Source organism: Gopherus evgoodei, chromosome 12 (genome assembly GCF_007399415.2).
Source record: "Gopherus evgoodei ecotype Sinaloan lineage chromosome 12, rGopEvg1_v1.p, whole genome shotgun sequence".
Classification (NCBI taxonomy): domain Eukaryota; kingdom Metazoa; phylum Chordata; order Testudines; family Testudinidae; genus Gopherus; species Gopherus evgoodei.
In genome coordinates, this window is record NC_044333.1 from 11,888,393 (window position 1) to 11,909,081 (window position 20,689).

The 20,689-nt window shown below is 44.5% G+C and overlaps 1 protein-coding gene and 2 pseudogenes across 1 annotated transcript; all 3 read left to right on the forward strand.

The window, feature by feature from the left end:
- Positions 1-264: 264 nt before the first annotated feature.
- LOC115660350 (ferritin heavy chain A-like) lies at positions 265-3,046 on the forward strand. The gene is made up of 4 exons (XM_030581688.1): positions 265-366; positions 843-989; positions 2,176-2,301; positions 2,891-3,046. Exons 1-4 carry the CDS (start codon positions 265-267, stop codon positions 3,044-3,046), a joined length of 531 nt encoding a protein of 176 aa, XP_030437548.1.
- Positions 3,047-6,426: 3,380 nt separating this feature from the next.
- On the forward strand, positions 6,427-9,643 carry LOC115660334 (annotated as a pseudogene).
- Positions 9,644-14,518: 4,875 nt separating this feature from the next.
- Positions 14,519-18,979, forward strand: LOC115660500 (annotated as a pseudogene).
- Positions 18,980-20,689: the final 1,710 nt, after the last annotated feature.

Consider the following 20,689-nt stretch of genomic DNA (forward strand, 5'->3'; position numbering starts at 1 on the left):
GGGGATGTCATCTTGATGAGCCAGCCTCTCAGCTGTGAACATTCTCTGACAGTCCCACCCACAATGCTGACTGGTGCCTTGCTGAGGAAGGGAATTTCCATTGGTCAGCATCAGCTGCTCATCACAAGCATTCTCTACTCTAAACAGTATTAATGCCACCTATCCTCAAGTATAAGTTCTGCTTGCCTTTGAGGGTGTGTTTCTGTTGTGACAGAGCTTTCCAATTTTTTCCTGAGCTGTTATAACTATTTTCTAGGTCCAGAGATGGAGTCCCAGGTGCGTCAGAATTTCCATGCTTTGTGTGAAGCTGCTGTGAACCACCTGGTGAACCTAGAGCTCTATGCTAGCTATGTCTATCTGTCTATGGTGAGTCTGTTGGTGCTGTGTTCTCTCTCCCTCCCCCTCCCTCCCGTTTATTTCTACCTAGAGAGAGTGAAAATATGGAACACCTGCTGTGTGTGAACTTGCAGGTGAAATCTGTGTGCTAGTGAAGAAATGGGCACACTATGAAGTATTTTGGTGGCGTGCTGTGACTAACACAGTTGTAGCTGTAGCGAGGGGAAGTTCTTGAAGTGGAATGTCTTGGAATGTGGCCCTGTGGGGAAGGGGGAGACTGATTGTGCAATCTGGAGCAAGTTGTGATTACAAAGAACAATCTCTAGAAGCTTAGACTTCCCTTCTATTGCAGTTAGAGATGCTTGCATTGTACCTGGCTAAAGACAAAGGATGAAAGAGACAAGCTGGCTAGTTCCCATATATGGGGGCTTGATAAGTACCTTTTGATATTGACTTGCAGTAAACACCTGATGCATTACCTTTGCTGTTGTCTTCTATCTCTCTAGTCCTACTACTTTGAGCGGGATGATGTGGCCCTGAGGCATGTGGCCCAGTTCCTGAAGGAACAGTCTCATGAGCAGAAGGAGCATGCAGAGAAGTTCCTGACCTATCAGAACAAGCGAGGAGGAAGCATTGTCTTGCAGGATATCAAGGTGACCACTAAGGGTGCTTGCTGTTCGGTCTTGCTTTATAGTCCCTGCATCTTGTCACACTGTCTGGAATGGCTAATGACTGTGAGTGCTGCCTCAGGGCAGACACCCCAACTGGTGGTGTGATCTAGAAGTAGATTTCACTAGCCCAGTACTAAATGTGTCTTCCCAGACTACTACAGTAGCCTATAATGGAGTCAGACCATCCACTTGAATGCTCCAGTCTATCTTGTCATCTAGGCAAGCTGGACTGATAAATGGTCACTTATACCAACTATCCCAAAACATCCAGTCCCAAGAAACCCATCACTCGGGTTGACTTGTACCTTAGATCTCACACCAGACAAGACTAGTCTAGTAGCCCAGTCTAATAGTAAAGTTTTTCTAATTTATTTTTTTGGTTTATCTGCTTTAACATCTCAACATGTACAGGTGAGTCCCAGTCTAGAGTTCTTAATGGTAACATCTGTTACCATTAGCCAGTTTCCAAAACATATCTCAGGGCTACTTAAAATAATTCTGGGGATCTCAGTCCTCTCATTCAGTTAGTCTGCTGTTAGACTCCAAACAACCCAGAGATGAAGTTTTTTTTCCCTTGTGTCCATATCTGTTGCTGCAAGTGGAAAACAAGCTGACAGCATCATTACCACCACATAGGCTCTTTCTCTGGCAGAGAGAGGCATGCATTTAGAGTCACTGATCATCCCACACAATGATCACTGTCCTTCAAAAGCACAAGGGTTAGTACTTGCCTGTGAAAACTCATTTGCATTCCACAAGGATTCTTTCTTGTTGGATGGGTTTTTCAGTTACAGGGGTGCATACCATAAATGTTTGCTATTCATCTAACATCCTACAGATAAGCGATGTTAGTTTTCCTGAAGTTTACATTCTTAACAAGGACTTTGATCTATACTAATACCCAAATGAACTAGTCTGATTTCCAGCAGTGAGTTTGAGGTCTCAGCTGACAACTAGGCTTTGGTTAGAGTTGGCACTTAGTTTACTGGCATCACATATCTCAGATGCTTATTACTACTGCCTATTAGACAAGAGTAGGTGAATCTTTTTCCAGCCCCCATTTCACCTCTTAAATGAAGGAATCCAACTCTCCATGCAGATTAGACACTATTCTCTAGCTGCAGTGGGAGTCAACAAGTGTCACATGGCTTTGTTTGAATTTGTACAGAAGCCAGAGCAGGATCAGTGGGGGAACAGCCTGGAGGCCCTGCAGTGTGCCCTGAAGCTGGAGAAGACTCTGAACCAGGCTCTGCTGGACCTACACAAGCTGGCTACTGAGAAGAATGACCCCCATGTGAGTATAATGGCAGACAAATACAACACCACTGGAGCAGATGTTTGGAAGCACTTGTTCCTCTGGGGTACTCTGGCTCTGGAAGCCTAGAGACTTCCCTTTCTTTCCCTTTTTTGGGGTAGGGGAGATGAAAACATAAACCAGCTGATGCTGCGTTCAGTCTTCTTATCTGCCCAGAGATGCTCTTCTCTCGCAGGAGAGAGCCCTCTACTCTTTTGTCTCCAAGCTTCTGTCTCTCTGTGTGCTGAGGGGGCATGGGGTGGGTATCAAGTATTTGGAAGATCTGGGCTGGGAGAGGAAATCATGGTTACTGTTGTGAACAATGTCTTACCAGATCTGTGCTTAAAATAGCTGGCAATGCTTCCCATCCTTCAACTACAGAGCTTCCTTGCTCAGAGGGTGTGAGAAGCAATATTAACAATTGGAGCTCTCCACACAGAGCTGACAAGTGGTGTTTCACACCCTACTGACATGTGCCAGGGAGAGATGGTTGGATTTCCCCACCTCCCCCCTAGCTCTGCACTGAAATGTAATGGTATATAGTTGAACTGGAATGAATATGGTTCTTCCTTCCCTTGCTTGGCTGCAGCTATGTGACTTCCTGGAGTCTGACTACCTGGAGAAGCAGGTGAAGGCCATCAAGCAGCTGGGAGACCATGTCACCAACCTGAAGCGCCTGGGAGTGCCCCAGAATGGCATGGGAGAGTACCTGTTTGACAAGCTCACCTTGGGGGAGAGCAGCTGAACTACACACTACCAGCTGAGTGTCATGCAGACCTCTAGGTCTTCATAGCCAAATAGACAAGGTGTAGCAACCTAGGGCCAGGTGCTGACAATAAAATGTTCTATGCATCCACTATCCTGGGTCTTTGATTTGGTCAAGATGACCATTCCTATTCTTCACACTGTGCAGATGGGGCGACTGGTGTGTTGGGGCATGGCAGTAGGGTCCTACTCACCACTGCTTCTGAGGGCAAGAGCAGAGTGTGAAATGCTCTGGCCTCTCAAATTCTTGATTACCCAAGGTTTGACATCCTATGTTGCCATAGAATGGTGTGTCTCACCACAACCTATCCCAAAGGGCCACTATCCCTGTAGCTACTGATCTTAGCTGGGATGTGGGGGAAAACCCAATTAAAATCTCAGCTTTGCCTGAGTCAGAGCTGGGCCTCAACTGTGACTTCTCCCACCCCAGGTGACTGTAGTAACAGACTATGCTGGGTTAGTCTCCCTTGATGGCTTTCATCAGAATAGGAGAAATCTCTCTGCTTGAAGCTTGTACTACTATGGATGTTGTGGTCTATGACTACACTGTGACAGGGCCTCCTGATAGTTATGTGGCACCACTGCACTCATCTCCCACTACATCCTCTCCCTTCTTTACTAGGTCTCTGAAGTAACCTCATCCTGTACAAAGGGAGCTGCTCAGTGACTCACTCCCCACCCTGAAGGGCCATCTAGGTGAGGTAAAGTTCCTCTTCCTTCCAGTCTGAACTTCTGCTAAACAGCTCTCCTCCCTCCACCTCATGTCCCCTCAGCTACTCCAACTGTCCTCTTCCTCCTCCTGCAGCTTCTGTTAGAAGTACACAGCTGGGCTTGAATGAAATTCAGATGGGAGTTACCTACTGATGTGTGCTAAGTGAAGAGGAGTAGCTTCTAACTGTAGTACTATCCTGTGGAGCTAAGAGGGTATTCAGAGAGCCCAGCTGAAGGACAGTGCATGCCTGTTTGTTCTTTCTCAGGGAAATGGGGAAAATCCACCTAGTGCCAACCTTCACTCCCCCAGGAGTCAAGAAAGCAGGAAACTTTCCTATCATCCATGCTAGTGTTAGAAAATGTTGGCAACTCCTGTGGGAGGAGTAGGGTTAAACAACTCTACAGTTAGTGTAACCAATGCTCAGTGAGGGTCAGCTTATGGCAGCAGTGAGCCATGTTTTTAGCCAAATGACTATAGAAGCCTGCTGTGGGCTTAGTCAAGTTAGGGTGACTTACTTTAGTAATATGAAAGATGGGGAGTTTGGTTCACTTATTTGCTCTTATTTGGATGTGCCCCATGTCCCACAACTTTGTGCCTAGTTCTGTCCTTGCTGTAATGGCCTGATCCTGCTCTAGTGGTAAGAAGCAGGTGGGGGAAACAAGCAGCTACAGGACCCCATGGGGAGTGTGGTACTACAGGTCACAGGCAATGGAAAATCTAACCTGTAAACAAACAAAAAAAAAGAGCCAGGCATCCAGCAGATGTAATTCAGTGCAGTTCTGCTAAAGTTCAGTCCCAAGATAGTTAGGCTTGCACTTTTAATTTTATTCTGGGAAAAGAGAAATTAGGCCACTGCCAATTGTTTGATTTGTCCTAGTTAGTAGTGCAAGAGCATTAATCTTTAGCTAGCTCCATTCACCTAGCAAAACCCCGAAGGTCTTTCCCAAGCTATGAAGAAGTGCTAAGCTGCCACTAACATGCTGCTCACCAGTGGGTGAAGGCCAATAGTTGTCCACCAGCAGCACTAACTGTCGGGTCTGAAGACAGGCTGGAGGCTGTATAATTGTGCCAATGGAAAAAGTGGGGAGAACCTGAGAGGCATGGAATGTAATGACCCAACCTGAAAACAGCCCTGCTCTTCTAACAAGGACCTCTTTCCTCCATCATGACTTCTGCAGAGAAGTGCCCCTAGTAGCAAGGATAACATCTCTCTTTACTGGTACCTCATAGACAACACTTGAATGGTTTCACTAGCTGTAGCAGGGGAGGTGGATGGGGGGGACACATCTTATAATTCAATGACACTAAAAGGGACTAAACCAGAGGGAAGGTGGAGTGAAGAAGAAGCCAACTGCCCTAGGAGAAATAAAGGGAAAGCTAGCCAATCTTTTTTTTTCTCAATTTGAGACAATTGCTTGAAAGTGTTTCTTTATCAACTATTATTTGTGTTCTGCAGCAGCCAGAGGTCAAAAGCCAGGACATTCTAGCTGAACCCAGCGCTTTTAGACAGAAGTGAGGTGCCTGGGGGACAGAGTTGGTTAATATTTTCAGTTGGTATCTATTTAAATAAGTCCTCAATAAAAGGCAGAAAAAGAATGCACTGTTGCCTTTTCTTGGACCCCTACATCTTTTTTTAATGACAGCAGGGGTGTTTGTCACAGAGGTACAGAAGCCAAGATTTCTCTTTCTTTCAGATACTAGATCACAGATGTGACCTCACCTGCTGGTTCTGTGGAGCCCCATGAGCTGCCCATCTCACCCTCTGCAGATGTGCACACCATGACAATTCCTGGCGGGACCTCGATCTGCAACCGCTTCCCTAATTCTGGTGTCTGCAAAGGCAATAGTGTGAAATATCTCCTGCCATCAACCTAATGTTCCTGTCCCAGCAGCTTCCCTGTGTCCTATGATCACCGCTCTCCCTGTGACTCCCACATGTCCATACTATGCTTGGGATCTAAAAGAGAAGTCTGACTACACAGAGAAGGGACTGTCAGATGACTAACTGTCACATGCATCATGCCAAGCCTCTGATGCCCAAGGGCAGAATTCAAAGGAAACATTGACTCATGTGCACAATCAGGGTGGGTGTGGGCTGTAATAGGCACCTATATAAGAAAAGCCCCCAGATATCAGGACCGACCCTATGGTCATCCTATGTACAATAGGCATTATTACCCCAGACTCCTGATGCCACTTTCATCTCTTCAGAGCAGCTCTTAGTGGGGAAATCTGACTTATTGGCTGTTTTCTGCACATCTCAGCCAATTCCTCAATTATCCGACATAAAGGAACCAGGAAGTGACCTCACTGTTGTCCTCTTGGAGAATATTTACAATCCCCAGCTCCTTTAGCTGGGCTCAGAGCAAGAGAAGAAATGTCCCTAAATTAATCTCTCGCTGGTTGAAATGCTGCTATAGCCACACCCACAATGTTAACTAGCCCCTTGTTGGAGAAGCAAATTTCCATTGGCCAGCAGCAACTGCCAATCATGCCTACAGCCTTTCTGACCATTATTAAGAGCAGCTGTGCTGAGGGACAATAGTTTCTCTCTTTTGCCTGGGTGGAGGTTCTGTTTTCACAGAGTTTGTGTAGAACTGTGTCTCTCTCTATCTCATTCTTATCTAGAAGCTTTTGTTGGACTGGCAAAGATGGAGTCTCAGGTGTGCCAGAACTTCCACCTGGATTGTGAGGCTGCTGTCAATCGCATGGTGAACTTGGAGTTGTATGCTAGCTATGTCTACCTGTCCATGGTGAGTGCTTCTATTTCTCCAGCTGCTTTTCTATTTGAAGGTAATTGTGGCCTAGGGTTGCAAATGGGTATTGCTAGAGAGGTTTCTTGCTCAGGTGTTACTTCTGCTCAACTTGTTTTCCTAGTCTGGAAAGTGCAGAGTGCTTTTGCTGAATGACCTACTCCTGTTCTTTCAAGGCAATGAAATGCTGATGTAAGCTGTAGCCAGATTTCAAAAGGATTTGTGCTGCTTTTTCTCCAGAGACTTCTAGTCTCTGCATGATAGTGGCTGCTACAGAAATTCTGCCCTATTCAGAAAAAACACAAACAAGTTTTGTATTTATGAAGGTTCTACATGCATCTCCTCCAGAAAGTCTCTCCTTTGCAGTGGACTGAGCTGCAAATTGAATGCCAGATATGATGGCAACTGATTCAATGGTAAGCATCTCCCCACAAACCAAATCTATAGTAGTGTGAGGGTCTGTCTAACAACAGCTGTGGGAAGTTGCTCTTCTGACAGGCTGGTGGTAGTGAGACATAGGCTTCTCCCAGAGTTGCTCTAATCTTGGGATGTGTGTATTGCTCTACTGTAATTCCATAGCTCTGAGTGTGCATCAGTCTGGGCACTAACCCAGATCTCTAAATTGCCTACTATTGGGTCTGGTGTAGCCATATTAAAAATATCATCTTTACTAATGGGTTTGTCCTTCTCTCTAGTCTTGCTACTTTGACCGTGATGATGTGGCCCTGAGGCATATGGCCCAGTTCCTGAAGGAGCAGTCCCATGAGGAGAGGGAGCATGCATAGAAATTTCTGACTTATCAGAACAAGCGAGGGGGACACATTGTCCTGCAGGACATCACGGTGAGAAACTATATAAAACAGGCTTTCTTCCAAAAATTTCACACAAACTAATGAGACCTATGGATTTGGGAGGAAGAAAACACCTAGAGATATCAGAGGTTGGGGGTTTCATTTTAGACATTTAATAATCTATGTGCCAGTCATTTCTCCCCAAAGGTATAACATGGACAGCTCTCATAAATCATCTACTTAATACAGGTGCGTGCAGTTCTACAGTCATGGTATCCTGCTTGGTCCTTTACCTTTTTTGTATATTAACAGGTTACTTAGAGTTTTAGTTCTCACTGAGTAGACCAAAAAGATGCTTCCTACAGAAATAACAATTTTTAGCAAAAGAAATGGGTGGTACTTCCTTGCACATTAGGGCATGGGGAAGAAGTGTCAGAGTGAGTAGGCAGTGGGTCACCATGTACCTTCAGTGAGTGAAGTTGGTTTGGACTGAATGTTGTCTGGTTTCTTTGTCAATGCTGAACAGAAGCCAGAGCGGGATGAATGGGGAAACTGCAGGGCCTCCAGGCTATGTGCCCTGCAGCTGGAGAAGACTGTAAACCAGGCTCTGCTGGACCTGCATAAGCTGGCTACAGAGAAGAATGACCCCCATGTGAGTATAAGGTAGTGGGAAGAAAGGGGATAAGTTGGCAACTGCATGGAAAGAACATCTGGGGGGTTATTGGCTTACTGGCCAATCCTGTGAAAAGGAAGAAATGTTCTGAAGCAATGGAGCTGTAGTACAACTGTTAACAAACTGTGGTATATAGGCCACTGGGGTCAGCTGAGCTTTATATTGAATCCATTCTCTTCACCACAATATTTTAAGATTGTACAGGAATCAGAAGTCTGGAAGCCACTGCTGTATACTACTTCTCACCTTTGTGCCAAGTCAACTTGTGTCTTTTATGGAAGTTGCCTCTCACAGCTGGGAACTCTGACCAACAAGTCCTTCTTGATGGAAGAACAGGGTGGCTTTTTTTTTTTTAACATGCTGTCAAACCTTCCAAAAGTTTGAAAACGTAGACATCCACAAATTAAGTGACAATTTTAAAACTGCATTTTTCTTGGTTTTCCCCACTTGTGGTTTCCCCAGGTGCCCCTCCCCCATTGAAAGCAATTGAATGGATGCTGTCTAGGTTTCCCCCTTTCATACTCTAACACCTTCAAAGCTCTTCATCTCTGAAAAAGGAGTGAGATAAGAAGTGTGTGTGTTTGTTTGGGGAGTTGGAGATGTGTCTGGGTAGAAAGGTTGCTGGGGAGTAATTAGCTGATCAGTTCATACCTCAGTTAAAGCAACTCCTTCTAAGGAAGGGCCTAGTTCATGCCACTGCTTTATATAGTCATGCAGCCTCTGTACTTGGCCCAGCTAAGATGAGCCTTGAAAGGAGGCACTTCTGAACTGGGCAGGGGACTGCTAATGACCAGAAGCTATCATCAGTTAAGGTTCCACTATTGCCAAATGCCCTGATAGGGCCATACTTGTACAGCCCCAGTTAATCCACTGGGAAACAAGAGGGAGAGGAAGGCAATGATGGGAAAAGAGCCTTCCTGGAAGAGCTACACTGTTAACTAAATGCAGCAACTTAGACTAAGGGGTGAACGTGTAAGCTTCAGTGCAGTGCAGAAAGGGCAGTATTGAATTGAAATGAGAGGCAGCAAAACACATGTTCTCAGTGAATTGTGTGAGATGTCTTCTGTATTCCTTATGCCTGTTAACAGGACCTTAACCTGTGGTGAATGGCATCCGCTTTTGGATATTTCTAGCCATACAGTATAGAATGTTGCTGGTGATGGTTTACTTCCTCCAGCATGAAGCTCTTTCTCAGCTAACATTCTCTAGGCTAAAGCCCAAAATGCATTAGGGTAGCTATAGATTTAAGGGGTGTGTGGGGAATTTGGACTGTAGGTAAATGTTACACTTGAATGACTGCACCACCACAATGTCTCTCCTGGCTAAAACTTGAAGGAAGAACACCCATTCTTTCCGGTCCCAGTACTCTTCCAGTTAAAGGTAGCAGATTTCAAATATCTGTATTCAGTCCTTTCTGGTCACATATCATGATGTGTGCGGGTAACAATCGAAGATCTGAGAGATTGACATTTAGTTGCAATGTACCTTGCAGATCTGTGACTTTCTGGAGTCTGAGTACCTGGAGGAGCAGGTGAAGGCCATCGAGCAGCTTGGAGACCACCTCACCAACCTGAAGCATCTGGGAGTGCCCCAGAGTGGCATGGGAGAGTACCTGTTTGACAAGCTCACCCTGGGGGAGAGCAGTTGAACTACTTACTACCAGGGTTTCTTGTCATGCTGGCTGTTATAAATCTGAATAAAACTTGACTTTCAGCTGGTATCTGCTCCATTTATATGGGGGAGGGGATCAGGCCTCAGCAGAGGGTGCAGAAAGTCAGATGGAAAAGTAAGGATGGGGAATTGTTTCCCTTGCTAGCAATCATGCAGTGTGGATCTGAGCTTGGGTGGTGCCTTGAGTAGCTTACGCTCAGCAGTGTGTATAGTAGGTGTGGCGAAGAAAAGGCTGGGTCTTGATGTAAGAAGTGGCTAAGAAAACTAATCCTCCCTAGACTTGCACTGCCATGGATATTGGCAAAAACAGGCACTCTAAACACCATCCTATGGATTTAGTTAAAATTGCAACAGCATTCAAAACAGTTAGGCACTCTTCAAATACACTTCCTACAAGGCAGAGCCCTAGGCGCCACTCCAGTATCTCTAAGCAGCAAGAATAGCTGACCAAGTAATACTATGCATGCCCTTGAACTTCCTTAATCTTCCAGTTTATAACATTGTTCAAGTATCCCCCAGCCTAACCTGCTTTTAAATTATACAATGCCAATATCTCAGTCTATCCACCTTTTAAAAACCCTTGATCTGATCTGTGGTATGGTGTCATATAGTTACTCAGAAGTAATAAGTCCTCGAATAACAAAAGAGGTGAGGGAGAACCTGTGTGGTTGGGGTGACATGTCTCAGCAGTATTAGGGCAAGAATCATCATAATTCCAAGTCACTTCCCCATGTTACTTAACGATTTCCAAGAGCATATTTTAGGAGAAGAAACTCCTCTTTTCTGCTTAAGTTATGAGCAGTGACCAGGCTGTCACTCATGTTGCCCCAACAAAATGACTTTATCCAAAACAGAGAATAGCATCTCTCTCAAAACATCCAGTAAATGTGGGCCTTTTTTCCTTCTACCTCTGTACATCAAGTGGTGTATATAGATTTGAGTTTGCTCATGAATACAGGTGCAGCTTGGGACCCTGAATTCAGGCTACAGTTCTCTCTGGCAGCTTGGAAATCTTAGTGGGGATAGTGTTGGCTAATGGGAACTATATACAGCTTAGTGTCTGAAAATTGTTAATGTAATCTCAAATGCTGTAAGCAAAACTTCAGTTGCTTTTCCCCCAATACCTGCTTGATGTGGCTCTACCTATAACAATGGGGTCATTTGAATATTCATGACATAGGGCTAATAGGTGAACAGTGACCTGGGTTTTGAGAAGTATAGTAAGATAATATAGGGATTCTTCCAGGTTTTCCTTTAGAGGGGTGTGTGTGTGGTTTTTTTTTTTAAAGGGGTGGGGGGAGGAAGACCTCATGAATTTCATAGTAGTCACCCAATTGCTCCAGCTGCTCACATGAATTTCCCTTTCCCACACTTGTCCATTCTTAACTACTTCTGGAGCAGGACCCTTTCTCCTACTTCCCTAGTCTTCATTTGTATGAATGAGGTAGGCAGAGAATCAAGACATGTGACATGGTTATTTTTAATGCAGGTGGGGTAAGACATTTCTGTGAAGACATCATGGGATCTTGAAAAAGAGATTTAGATTAACCCAAAGAAACAGAGCAGGAGCTGAGCAAAATGTAAGGTAGATTGTGCCCAAACTTCCTGAAAATCAATTTTGTGCTGTCATCTGAGCCTATAAAATGTACCAAGAGTAGCGTGTCTAAACATGATGATTTATGTGCATGGCAAAATATTTTAAAGAAAAAAGTGGATAAAGGGATCATTTTTAGCAGACCAGCAAATACACTGCAATTAAAGGTAGACTGCATGATGTCCCCTGTGACACTGGCAGACTAAGTGACAGCTCAGGTTGAAGCCCCAGGCCAATTCATTTGTGTATTAATATAGAGCAAAGTGATTGTTAAATGTACAAGAGTGTATTTGATGTTTAAATGTCATGAAAACTAATGGGATGTTACTTGTATTGTTTTCAGTTATCTATATCCTGGTGCAATGTAGTAGTAAACATTAACATTTTATGTATTCCTTAAATAAATAACCCATTCAGCAAGAAAGAAGCCTTGTGGAATGCAAATGAAGAACTTTAATAGAAAAATGCTAACTTTAAAGCAAGTGGTCCTTGAGTGTGATGAGTGAAGGTCAAAGACTCAAACTGCATTCCTCGGTCTCCATCATTGAAGGAAAAGCCCATGAGTGTATTGACTCTGTCAGCTTGTTTTCTTTAAGAAGTTATAAGTATTGATTCAAGGAAGGATCCTGCATCTCTGGATTGTTTGAACTCTTACAGGAAGGTGAACCAGATGCAAAGTGGAGATCCCCAGAGACAACCTGGGTACCCTGAAAAGACTTTTGGCAAACTGAGTTTGTTACATCACTGCCACCATTTAGAATTATAGGCTGTGATTCACCTGTACATATAAGTTACCTGCTTAACCTCTACCATTTCCTTTTCTCAGCTAATACAATTTGCTAGTTTACTATAGAATTGGCTGCCAGAATTATCTTTGGTGTAAGATCTAGAGTGCCAACTGATCTGTGGTAAGTGACTGGTCTCTAGAGATTGGAGGCAACCTAACTGATGTGATTTTTTTGATGTAAGTAACCATTTTATCATAAAGTCATTTTGTCCAGGGGACAAGATAGACTGGAGAATCTTAGGGGAGTGTCTGTGATTCTATGGAAATACTGTTCTGGTGATCCAGGAGTTCACGTTTGTTACTGGCTTGGTGAAATCTAACTACAGAACACACCACCCTCTTGGGGTGTCTGCCCTGTTTTCTGACAGCCTGCCCGGTTGTTAGCCACTCCTGACCGTGATATCCACCACATAATCTGAAGGTAATGTCCACTGAAGTAATGTATTTACCCTGCTTTACAACTTCTCTATCCAGTTTTGGCCTTTCACTATTCCTAGGCACTGGCAAAAATCAGTGTTTTACCTTTTGCAAAACCTTGTCAGTCCAGGTTTGGAATTGGGACACATTTGATCTTGGCCCCAGAGGGAGGTTACAATTTTCTGGTATTAACCCAAGTGTTAGTTACAGTAACAAATTGTGAATGTCCTATACCAAAATCCATCCCTCTTCCCCCCACAGTATAAAGAGGGACAATATAACAGTAGCTCTCATTAGAAAATTTCTGACAAAATATTTTTGTCTGAATTTGCTGATTTGTCTAATTGGAAACATTTTGTGGAGATTTGTTCAGTTTCAGTGAAGCTCTGATGTAATATAGGCAGTGGTACAACATAACCCAGCTCACTTCCTTAACAGCTCAGTGGCCTGCCAAGCTGGCTCAAAGTCATTGACCCCAAGGGTTTCTGGGGTCCCTGGCTTTAGGGCAGCCCACGAAGGGGACTACTCCAGAGCTGGGACTGTGATTTGCTTTCACTTTATAACGGATGACAAAGTCGTAGCAGAATTGATATAATACTTATAACTTCACATGCTCAAAGCATAGCATATTCAAAGCATGTTATTTAACTATCCCCATTTTATAGATAACAAGCTGTGGAGTGCCTTGCACAAGGGCACACTTCTACAGCTACTCCTGTGTTTGACCTTGTGCACATGAGCTGTCAACTGAAGTCAATAGAAATATTTAAGTGTCTCCAGTTAAGCATGAGCCTGAGTGTTTGCAAGGCTGAGGGTGTAGTCAGGCCCTGATCCTGCAATGAACTCCCTATTATTATTTTTATTTATTTGCATTGGTGCCAACAATGTGCTAGGACATTTGCACAGTCCCTGTGCCGAGGCGCTCGTGGTCTGAGGGATTTTCTGTTTTAGAACGAGCCAGAGTTGGAACCCAGGAGTTCATGACTCCCCTTGCAAGGTTCATTCTGGTAGGCCACACTAGCACTGAAATATTTTAGCACTAAATGTACACACAACTTAGCAAATGCAGAGCAAAAGCCAATAAAGGAAAATATTGTTTCCTAAATATTTAAATTGCGACAATTCTAAGGATGTCATAGTGTGTTCTTTCCAGTTTCCCTCACAGTGAAGGGGGAAGGTAACCCCTTACCATGTCTTGGCTATGAGTCATCTCAGAGTGCTGAAATAATATTGAGTATTCACATGACATTTTCCAACCTCAAAGCTAATTAAATCAGTCAGCTCCCTTTTGAACCAGGCAAGTAGCATGATTATTCATCTTTTGCAGACAGGAAAAATAAAGCAGAAAGGTGAAATGATTAGCTTAGAGCTAGTCAGTGTAATGTAGGATTAGAACACAGGAATGCTTGGTTTCTAATGTCACACAGAGTACTAGACTACAGAGCAGAGATTGCTGTATATTGTAATAGGCATATGCCTCAGGGTTTCTAATAGACCATAGAGATATTTCTGGTGCCATTCAATACGCACTGATAAACTGTGTACACTCTAGGCACACCACTCCTGGAGCTACTAGAAGTGACTGTGAGGTACCAACAGCTGAATATTACAATGATTGGTGATACAGAGGCATATTAGAAGCTGATTGATAGAATCTGTATATCTTTACTCAGTTTTCTCCTCATTTTGCACTTATTGTACCATACTCTTCACAGTCAATCAAAGGGAAGGAACCAAAAGGTGCCTACCTGGGCTGTTCAAAGAAAGTGTGTCCCTTATCCATGGAAACAGCTGGGGGTGGGGCCCCATTGCTGAATAATGCTGTCACCTGTGGAATGTCTGTCAGACACTGTCCAGCAGGCTAATTGGGATGGAAGAAGAATTCTATTGGATGGAAGCAGCTGCCACAGCCTTGTCTGAGCAGTATTAATAGAATCTGTGTGAGGCAAGACTTTTTACATTTGCTCGGGGTTGTGTTTGTGCTTCAGTAGAGTTTTCTCAGCACCTCATTAGGGTCTAAACTATTACAGACACTGTAGTGCTACATTTCCCAAATGGACTCCCAAGTGCACCAGAACTTCTGTGCTGCATGTGAGGCTGCTGTGAGCTGAATGGTAAATATGGAGCTGTATGCTAGCTATGTACACCAGCCCATAGTGAGTGAGTGTATTTCTTAGCCTCTTTTTAGAGGTTCAGGGCTCATTTTAGAAATGATTCTGAACTTCTTTTGCTGAGGGTAGGTTTCCCCTTCTCTCCCTACCCCTTCCTGTGGGGGAGGGGAGAACTACTACTGCCTGGTATCTTATCCAGAGACTGTAGAAATGCATTAAGTTAGAGGTACAAATACTGCTATGAAAATAACAGGGAGTTATTCAGGGTGCTGTGGCTCCAGAATGGGTTTGGGTAAAGGCCTATGTATGGGGGACAGAAATGTGAAGATTTTGAAGCACTGCTGCAGAGGCAGTAGGATGGAAGCTGTTCTTGTAGGCATTAAGAGCTAGTTACTTTGTAGGATATATGTAAGAGGCAACCTTAATTATTGGTGGCTCCTTAACCAACCCCAGGTGTGATGTATAATCTCACTAAACTCATTTCTTGTATTTCCACAATCCTGCTACTCTGACCGTGCTGATGTGGCTCTGAGGCATGTGATCCAGTTTCTCCAGAAATCTTATGAGCTGAAGGAGCATGCTGAGAGGTTTCTGTCATACCAGAACAAGCAAGGGGAGTGCTTTCAGATAAGCTATAATGTGAGGTTATTGCTGTATAGGGTGACCAGAGAGCAAATGTAAAAAATTGGGATAGGGGTGGGGAGGGAATAGGCGCCTATATGAGAAAAAGACCCCAAAATCAGGACTGTTGCTATAAAATTGGAACATCTTGTCACCCTACTGCTGTATTACTGCTTCATATTCCAGTACAAATGAGCAGTTTCAATAACTTTAGTGGATCACCTTTTCTCTCAGTGGAGAAAAATCTCCTTAGAGTCCTTACATGACCCATCTGTTAATACATATTCTGTAACTTGGAACTGAAACACTAAGGGGTGCTGTGGATCTGCATTTAAAAATTTGTGTGGGAACCCTGTACATCTTTTTTCCTGCAATATGCTTAGCTGTAGCTGGTGCTATTGCTCCTTCCTCTACAATAGTAGTGACAAAAACAAATAGAGTTAATTCTGTTCTAAAGGCTTCTGTATACTTGGGGCTGCCTGAAGAAAGTCTGCTAGCAGTAAAGTGGGTAACTTTGCCAAATACTAGTGGACTGAGGGACCTTATGGTAGATTCAGCAGGTATAGCTGTTCAGCTGAGCCTCAAAATACAAATTCAGTCTGCTTGACACATCTTAAATCATTCCTCACTGCTATGTATTTTCACTTATGTTCGTGCCATACCACTACTTCCCCTTTCCTGGAGGAGGTGGTAGTCTGCTCCTTTGTATTACTTCTGCAGTCTGCCTTGTGTGGCAGGGAAAGGGAGAGGCGGTCACGTTCCACTCACCTAGTGGCCTATTCAAAGGAGCTCTCAGCACCATTCCCTACTCCTGGTTGAAATAATAGGATTCACTGCAATGAGAGTGTGAGATTATACATCTGTCCTCAAAGTTCCCCTTGTTAGTTTCCTTGGAGTCTACTTATTTCTCCTGCAGAGTACCCTGTAAGTGTGGTCCCACAATCCTCATGAAGGTGAGGTCTACTAGCATATATTTATATATTTTTTTGTTTTTTTTTCCCCCCCTCGTCCTGCAGAAGCCAGAGCAGGATAAGTGGGGGAACAGTCTGAAGGCTCTGCAACTGGAGAAAATTGTGAACCATCTATTGGGTATCTGGGAAGTGGACAGGCAAAGCCTAAGGGGAGGAACCACAGGGCCACAGAACCCACTGAGTGCAGGGGACAACTAATAAAAGAACAGGGACAGGAGTGAGGTCAAAGGGTCAGAAGGAGGGAACCTAACGGGGACACCGAGCAGAGAACACCGGACAGCGCCCGTGAACCAGGCTGTAGCGGGGTGGTCACCTGCTCTTGCCTTAAGGCTTAAAACAGCCTAGGGAGAAGGCTGTGGCAGGGAAAGAAGAATGGGGCTGATTGGGGAAAGCAGCCTCAGCTGGGGACCATGCTTCAATCCAGCCGAGGCTGGCTTAATGAGGGCCCAGCTGGCCCTTATAAGGGGCTGGGGCCAGAAGCCAGAGACAGACTCTCTAGCTTTGAGAGGGAGTGACCTAACTGCAAGGAGCTGAGAGAAGGTACTTGGAGTGGAGCAGGGCTGGGGATAGGCCAAGGGAGCTGGGGAGCTCTGGTCTGGAAATGCCCCAGGCTGTGGCCTAGTGGACAGCCAATTAGGTACTGGGGTTGCAGGGGGCAGCCCATGGGTAGGCAGAGGCAGCAGGTCCAAACCATCCTTGCCTATGATAAGTGACTTTTACACTGCAGTCTGCCCCAGTGAGCAGGGGCTAGATGGTGACGGGTGGTAGCCCATGACTGAGGCAAGGTGGGGATAGAGGGTTGGGGGTTCCCCTAGGTGGGGAGACCCTGAGACTGGGGGTATTGCCAGTGGGCAGCACCCCAAAGACAAGAGGCATCAGGTCCTGGGGGGGAGAGAGGGGCCAGGTGAATTGGGGCACTGGCCTGCAGAGGGTGCTCTGGAGGCTAGAAACACTAATTCCCTGACACAACCAGCAGGAGGTGCTGCAGCGGTGAGTCATGCACTGTGACACAGATCCTGTTAGACCTGCACAAGCTGGCTATGGAGAATAGTGATCCCCATGTGGGTAATCATGCATCTGCCCTCAAATCCAGCTTATGGAGATGTTAAGGCATTTGTGAACACACTGTTTAATGGCCATATTGGCCTGACTCTCTGGCTGAGTGGACACAAGGGAAAAACATTAGTCAATGTTGAGCCACAGCAGTGGCTTAGTGTCTTCTAAGCTAGGCACATGGTACCTCTAACTTATCCAGTCCCTAATAGCTCTCATGGTTGCTAGCAACTGAACTGACTGCATGAGCTTTGCTAGATTCCAGAGCTACCTGTTATGGATTAATTGGCACCTACAATAAGCTATTGCTGGGTCTTGAGTAGATTGCAGAGGATAGTCTAGCTACTGCCCTTTTACCATATCAAACCAGTGAGGGAACTTCCTTTTTGATTCAGGGACTGTTGTGTATAAGCCAATCATTGAAGCTAATAAACAAGCTTCTGGAGAGTGTGGTTGAACTGAACTTATCCCTGGTGTAACTCCACTAAAATATAAGTTAACCAGGGACCATTCAGGAACCCTATATAAACTGGGGAACAAATATTGCCCTACCTAAAATGTTTTGGCATGTTTACAGAGCAATGGAAATGCTGCTTTCTGAAAAACAAAACTAGATGCTGACTGTCAATTGCCAATAACAAATGGAGAATACTAGTCCTCTGCAAAATTTCCCCCTAAATCCATACGAAGACTACTTTAACTCTTACATAATGATTAGGGACTTACCAAATTCATGGTCCATTTTGGCCAATTTCATGGTCATAGGATTTTAAAAATCATAAATTTCATGATTTCAGCTATTTAAATATTTCAGTGTTGTAATTTTAGAGGTTCTGACCCAAAAAAGTGTCTACTTCTGCACTGTTGGACAGAGGTGAAGGGTGGTATGGTATTGTCCTCCTTACTTCTGCACTGCTGCTGGTGGAGTACTGTCTTCAGAGCTGGGCACCTGACCAACAGCTGCTGATCTCCAGATGCCCAGTTTTGAAGGCAGTGCAGAAGCAAGAGTGGCAAAGGTGTGATTTCCCCCTAAAAGAACCTTGTGACTGCTCCTGCAGCTCCCTTCTGATTAAGGACCCCCAATTTGAGAAATGCTGGTCTCCCCCATGAAATCAAGATAGTATTGGTTAAAGCACGTAGGACCAGATTTCAAAGGAAGAGACTAGATTTCATGGACCATGATTTTTTCATGGCTATAAATTTGGTAGGGCCCTAGTAATACATCCTCTTGCTTGCACTGAACCAAACAGGACTCACCTGTCTGTGTGGCAAATAAGGAAGGCTCTAAACTTTGTGCTGTGAACACTTGGAACAAATCACTATTATCAGACTTGATCATAAGAATGGCCTTAGTGGATTAGGCCAATGGTCCATCTACCCCATATTATCTCTGACAGCACAGAGTGCCAGATGATTGAGAGGGAATGAACAAAACAGGGCAACTTTGCATCATCCATCCCTTGTTAGTTGGCAGTCTAGGGACACCCAGTGTGTGTGTGTGGGGGGGGGGCGGGGAGGTCTCATGCTTTATCATTGCAGGCAGTTAAATGTGCTAAGCCAATAGTAATGTGACATAGAAGTGAGTCCATCTTTTCTTTCCTGCAGCTCTGACTTCCTGGAGTCTGAGTGCCTGGAGGAGCAGGTGAAGGCCATCAAACAACTAGGAGACCACCTCACCAACCTGAAGCACCTGGGAGTGCCCCAGAACGGCATGGGAGAGTACCTGTTTGACAAGCACACCCTGGGGGAGAGCAGCTGAACTCTTCACTACTTTTTGTCTTTTAGTAAGAACCTTGGACTTCTGCTCTAGAAGACAGCAAAAGATCCATTGCCTAACCCCTTAGTATGATGAATAAAATTTGGCTTCAAGCTATTACTTGGTTTCCTCATTGTTACATTTAATAGACCATGAAAAGTCTAATCAGCTTTACAATAGCTAAAACACTGTCATTGACTCTTCCTCCTGCACTTCCCACATGCAAAATTGTATGTGTCACAACTGGAATCTAAAGCATATGGCAGCTGTTAGAGGCAACATAATGAGCAAAGACACTTTGGGTCTGCTGTGCTACACCATTTCTGGTTCTGTTAACCATAGCAGGAGTTGCCTAGTACAAAAGCAAAGAGGCTTGGTGTGGCGTCTGCTAGGCAGTAGGGAAAATGAGTGGTGTGTGTTTTGGCCAGAGGGTGGAGATGGATGGCAGGAGAGAGATCACTTGATCATTACCTGTTAGGTTCACTCCCTCTGTAGTACTTGGCATTGGCCACTGTTGGCAGACAGGATACTGGGCTGGATGGACCTTTGCTGTTCTTATGTCCCTCAAATAGTAGGAGGCATGGGGGGTGCTTTAGGGAATGCTCAGTTAGATTGGCTAGGCCTCCAACATCAGTCTCTTCTCTCAGCAGCTAGTGTTGCTAGACTGACTACATGGCCATGTGAATGGCTTAGTTTAAGTAACAAGGGATACTTCAGAAAAGGTTTGACACTAATAGAATGAAAAACTTCTGTGGGTGTAAATGAACAGCAGGTCTCCTCTGCATATTCATTCCTGGTGGGCAAAGAAGCCTGAAGTAAAATATAAGGCTTGAACAACTTTCTCAAATTTAGGCCCTATTTTGAGTGGAAGGAGGGAAGTTTTAATGAATGAGTTTCTTTTATGAGAGAGGAGGAATCAAAGTACCAAGTATAATTAAATTATCTGGATGTGCTGATCAGTCTTCCAGAATTGTTTTTAGATGAAAATTACCTTTTCACATTTAATCCAGGTTTAATTTTCTGACCACTTGAAATGGTGATGGGGGTGGGTTGGAGGGGGAGAACCAGTTTACTTTAGAGCCACTTTCATTCCTGGGATAGTTGGTGGCTTTCTCCCTCCTCCTCCCTGTGCAAAAAAAAAAAAAAAAAAAAAAAAAAAAAACCACCTTGAAATGAAACAAATGCACTTGCACAATACCCTGTAAAATGGCTTGTGTGATAGGGAGTCAAGTTTCCTAGGAGTTACTCATAAGCTCTAAAATCTGAAAAGACTGACATCTGATACAGTGCATGTCATGACTGCATAATACAGTACTGTCTAAAACTTTATGGTAGCTTGAGTGCCAATCCCTTTAACTCCAGACAAAGAACAGCACTCCTCTGGCTTTTGTGCTCCCAGTTTTGAAGTTGATAATGGGACTCTTCCTCACCCTGTTTCCTGGGGACTCAGTATACTGATCAGAAAATACTGGCTCCATAAAATTTGTCCTGTCCACATAGTGGACACAGATTGGACACTCTTGCCAAAATAACTAAATTCTTGACTACCTCCATTCTGATTGCAGGAGCATATCTCCATAGTAGCTTTGGCCTGAACTCTGCTCTCTGTGGAGTATCACTATGGCAACAGGTCTTCCCTCTCTGATGTAGCTGCATGCACAGCCAGAGAGGAAAGGCACAAGTGGTGTCACTGTCTGGGCTGCGGAGAAACTG

Bases quoted from the DNA above. Each gene is read 5' to 3' on its own strand.
- LOC115660350 (XM_030581688.1), top strand. From the start codon at position 265: ATGGAGTCCCAGGTGCGTCAGAATTTCCATGCTTTGTGTGAAGCTGCT. The intron at 990-2,175 runs GTGACCACTAAG...GAATTTGTACAG, and splicing joins TTGTCTTGCAGGATATCAAG to AAGCCAGAGCAGGATCAGTG. The intron at 2,302-2,890 runs GTGAGTATAATG...GCTTGGCTGCAG, and splicing joins CTGAGAAGAATGACCCCCAT to CTATGTGACTTCCTGGAGTC.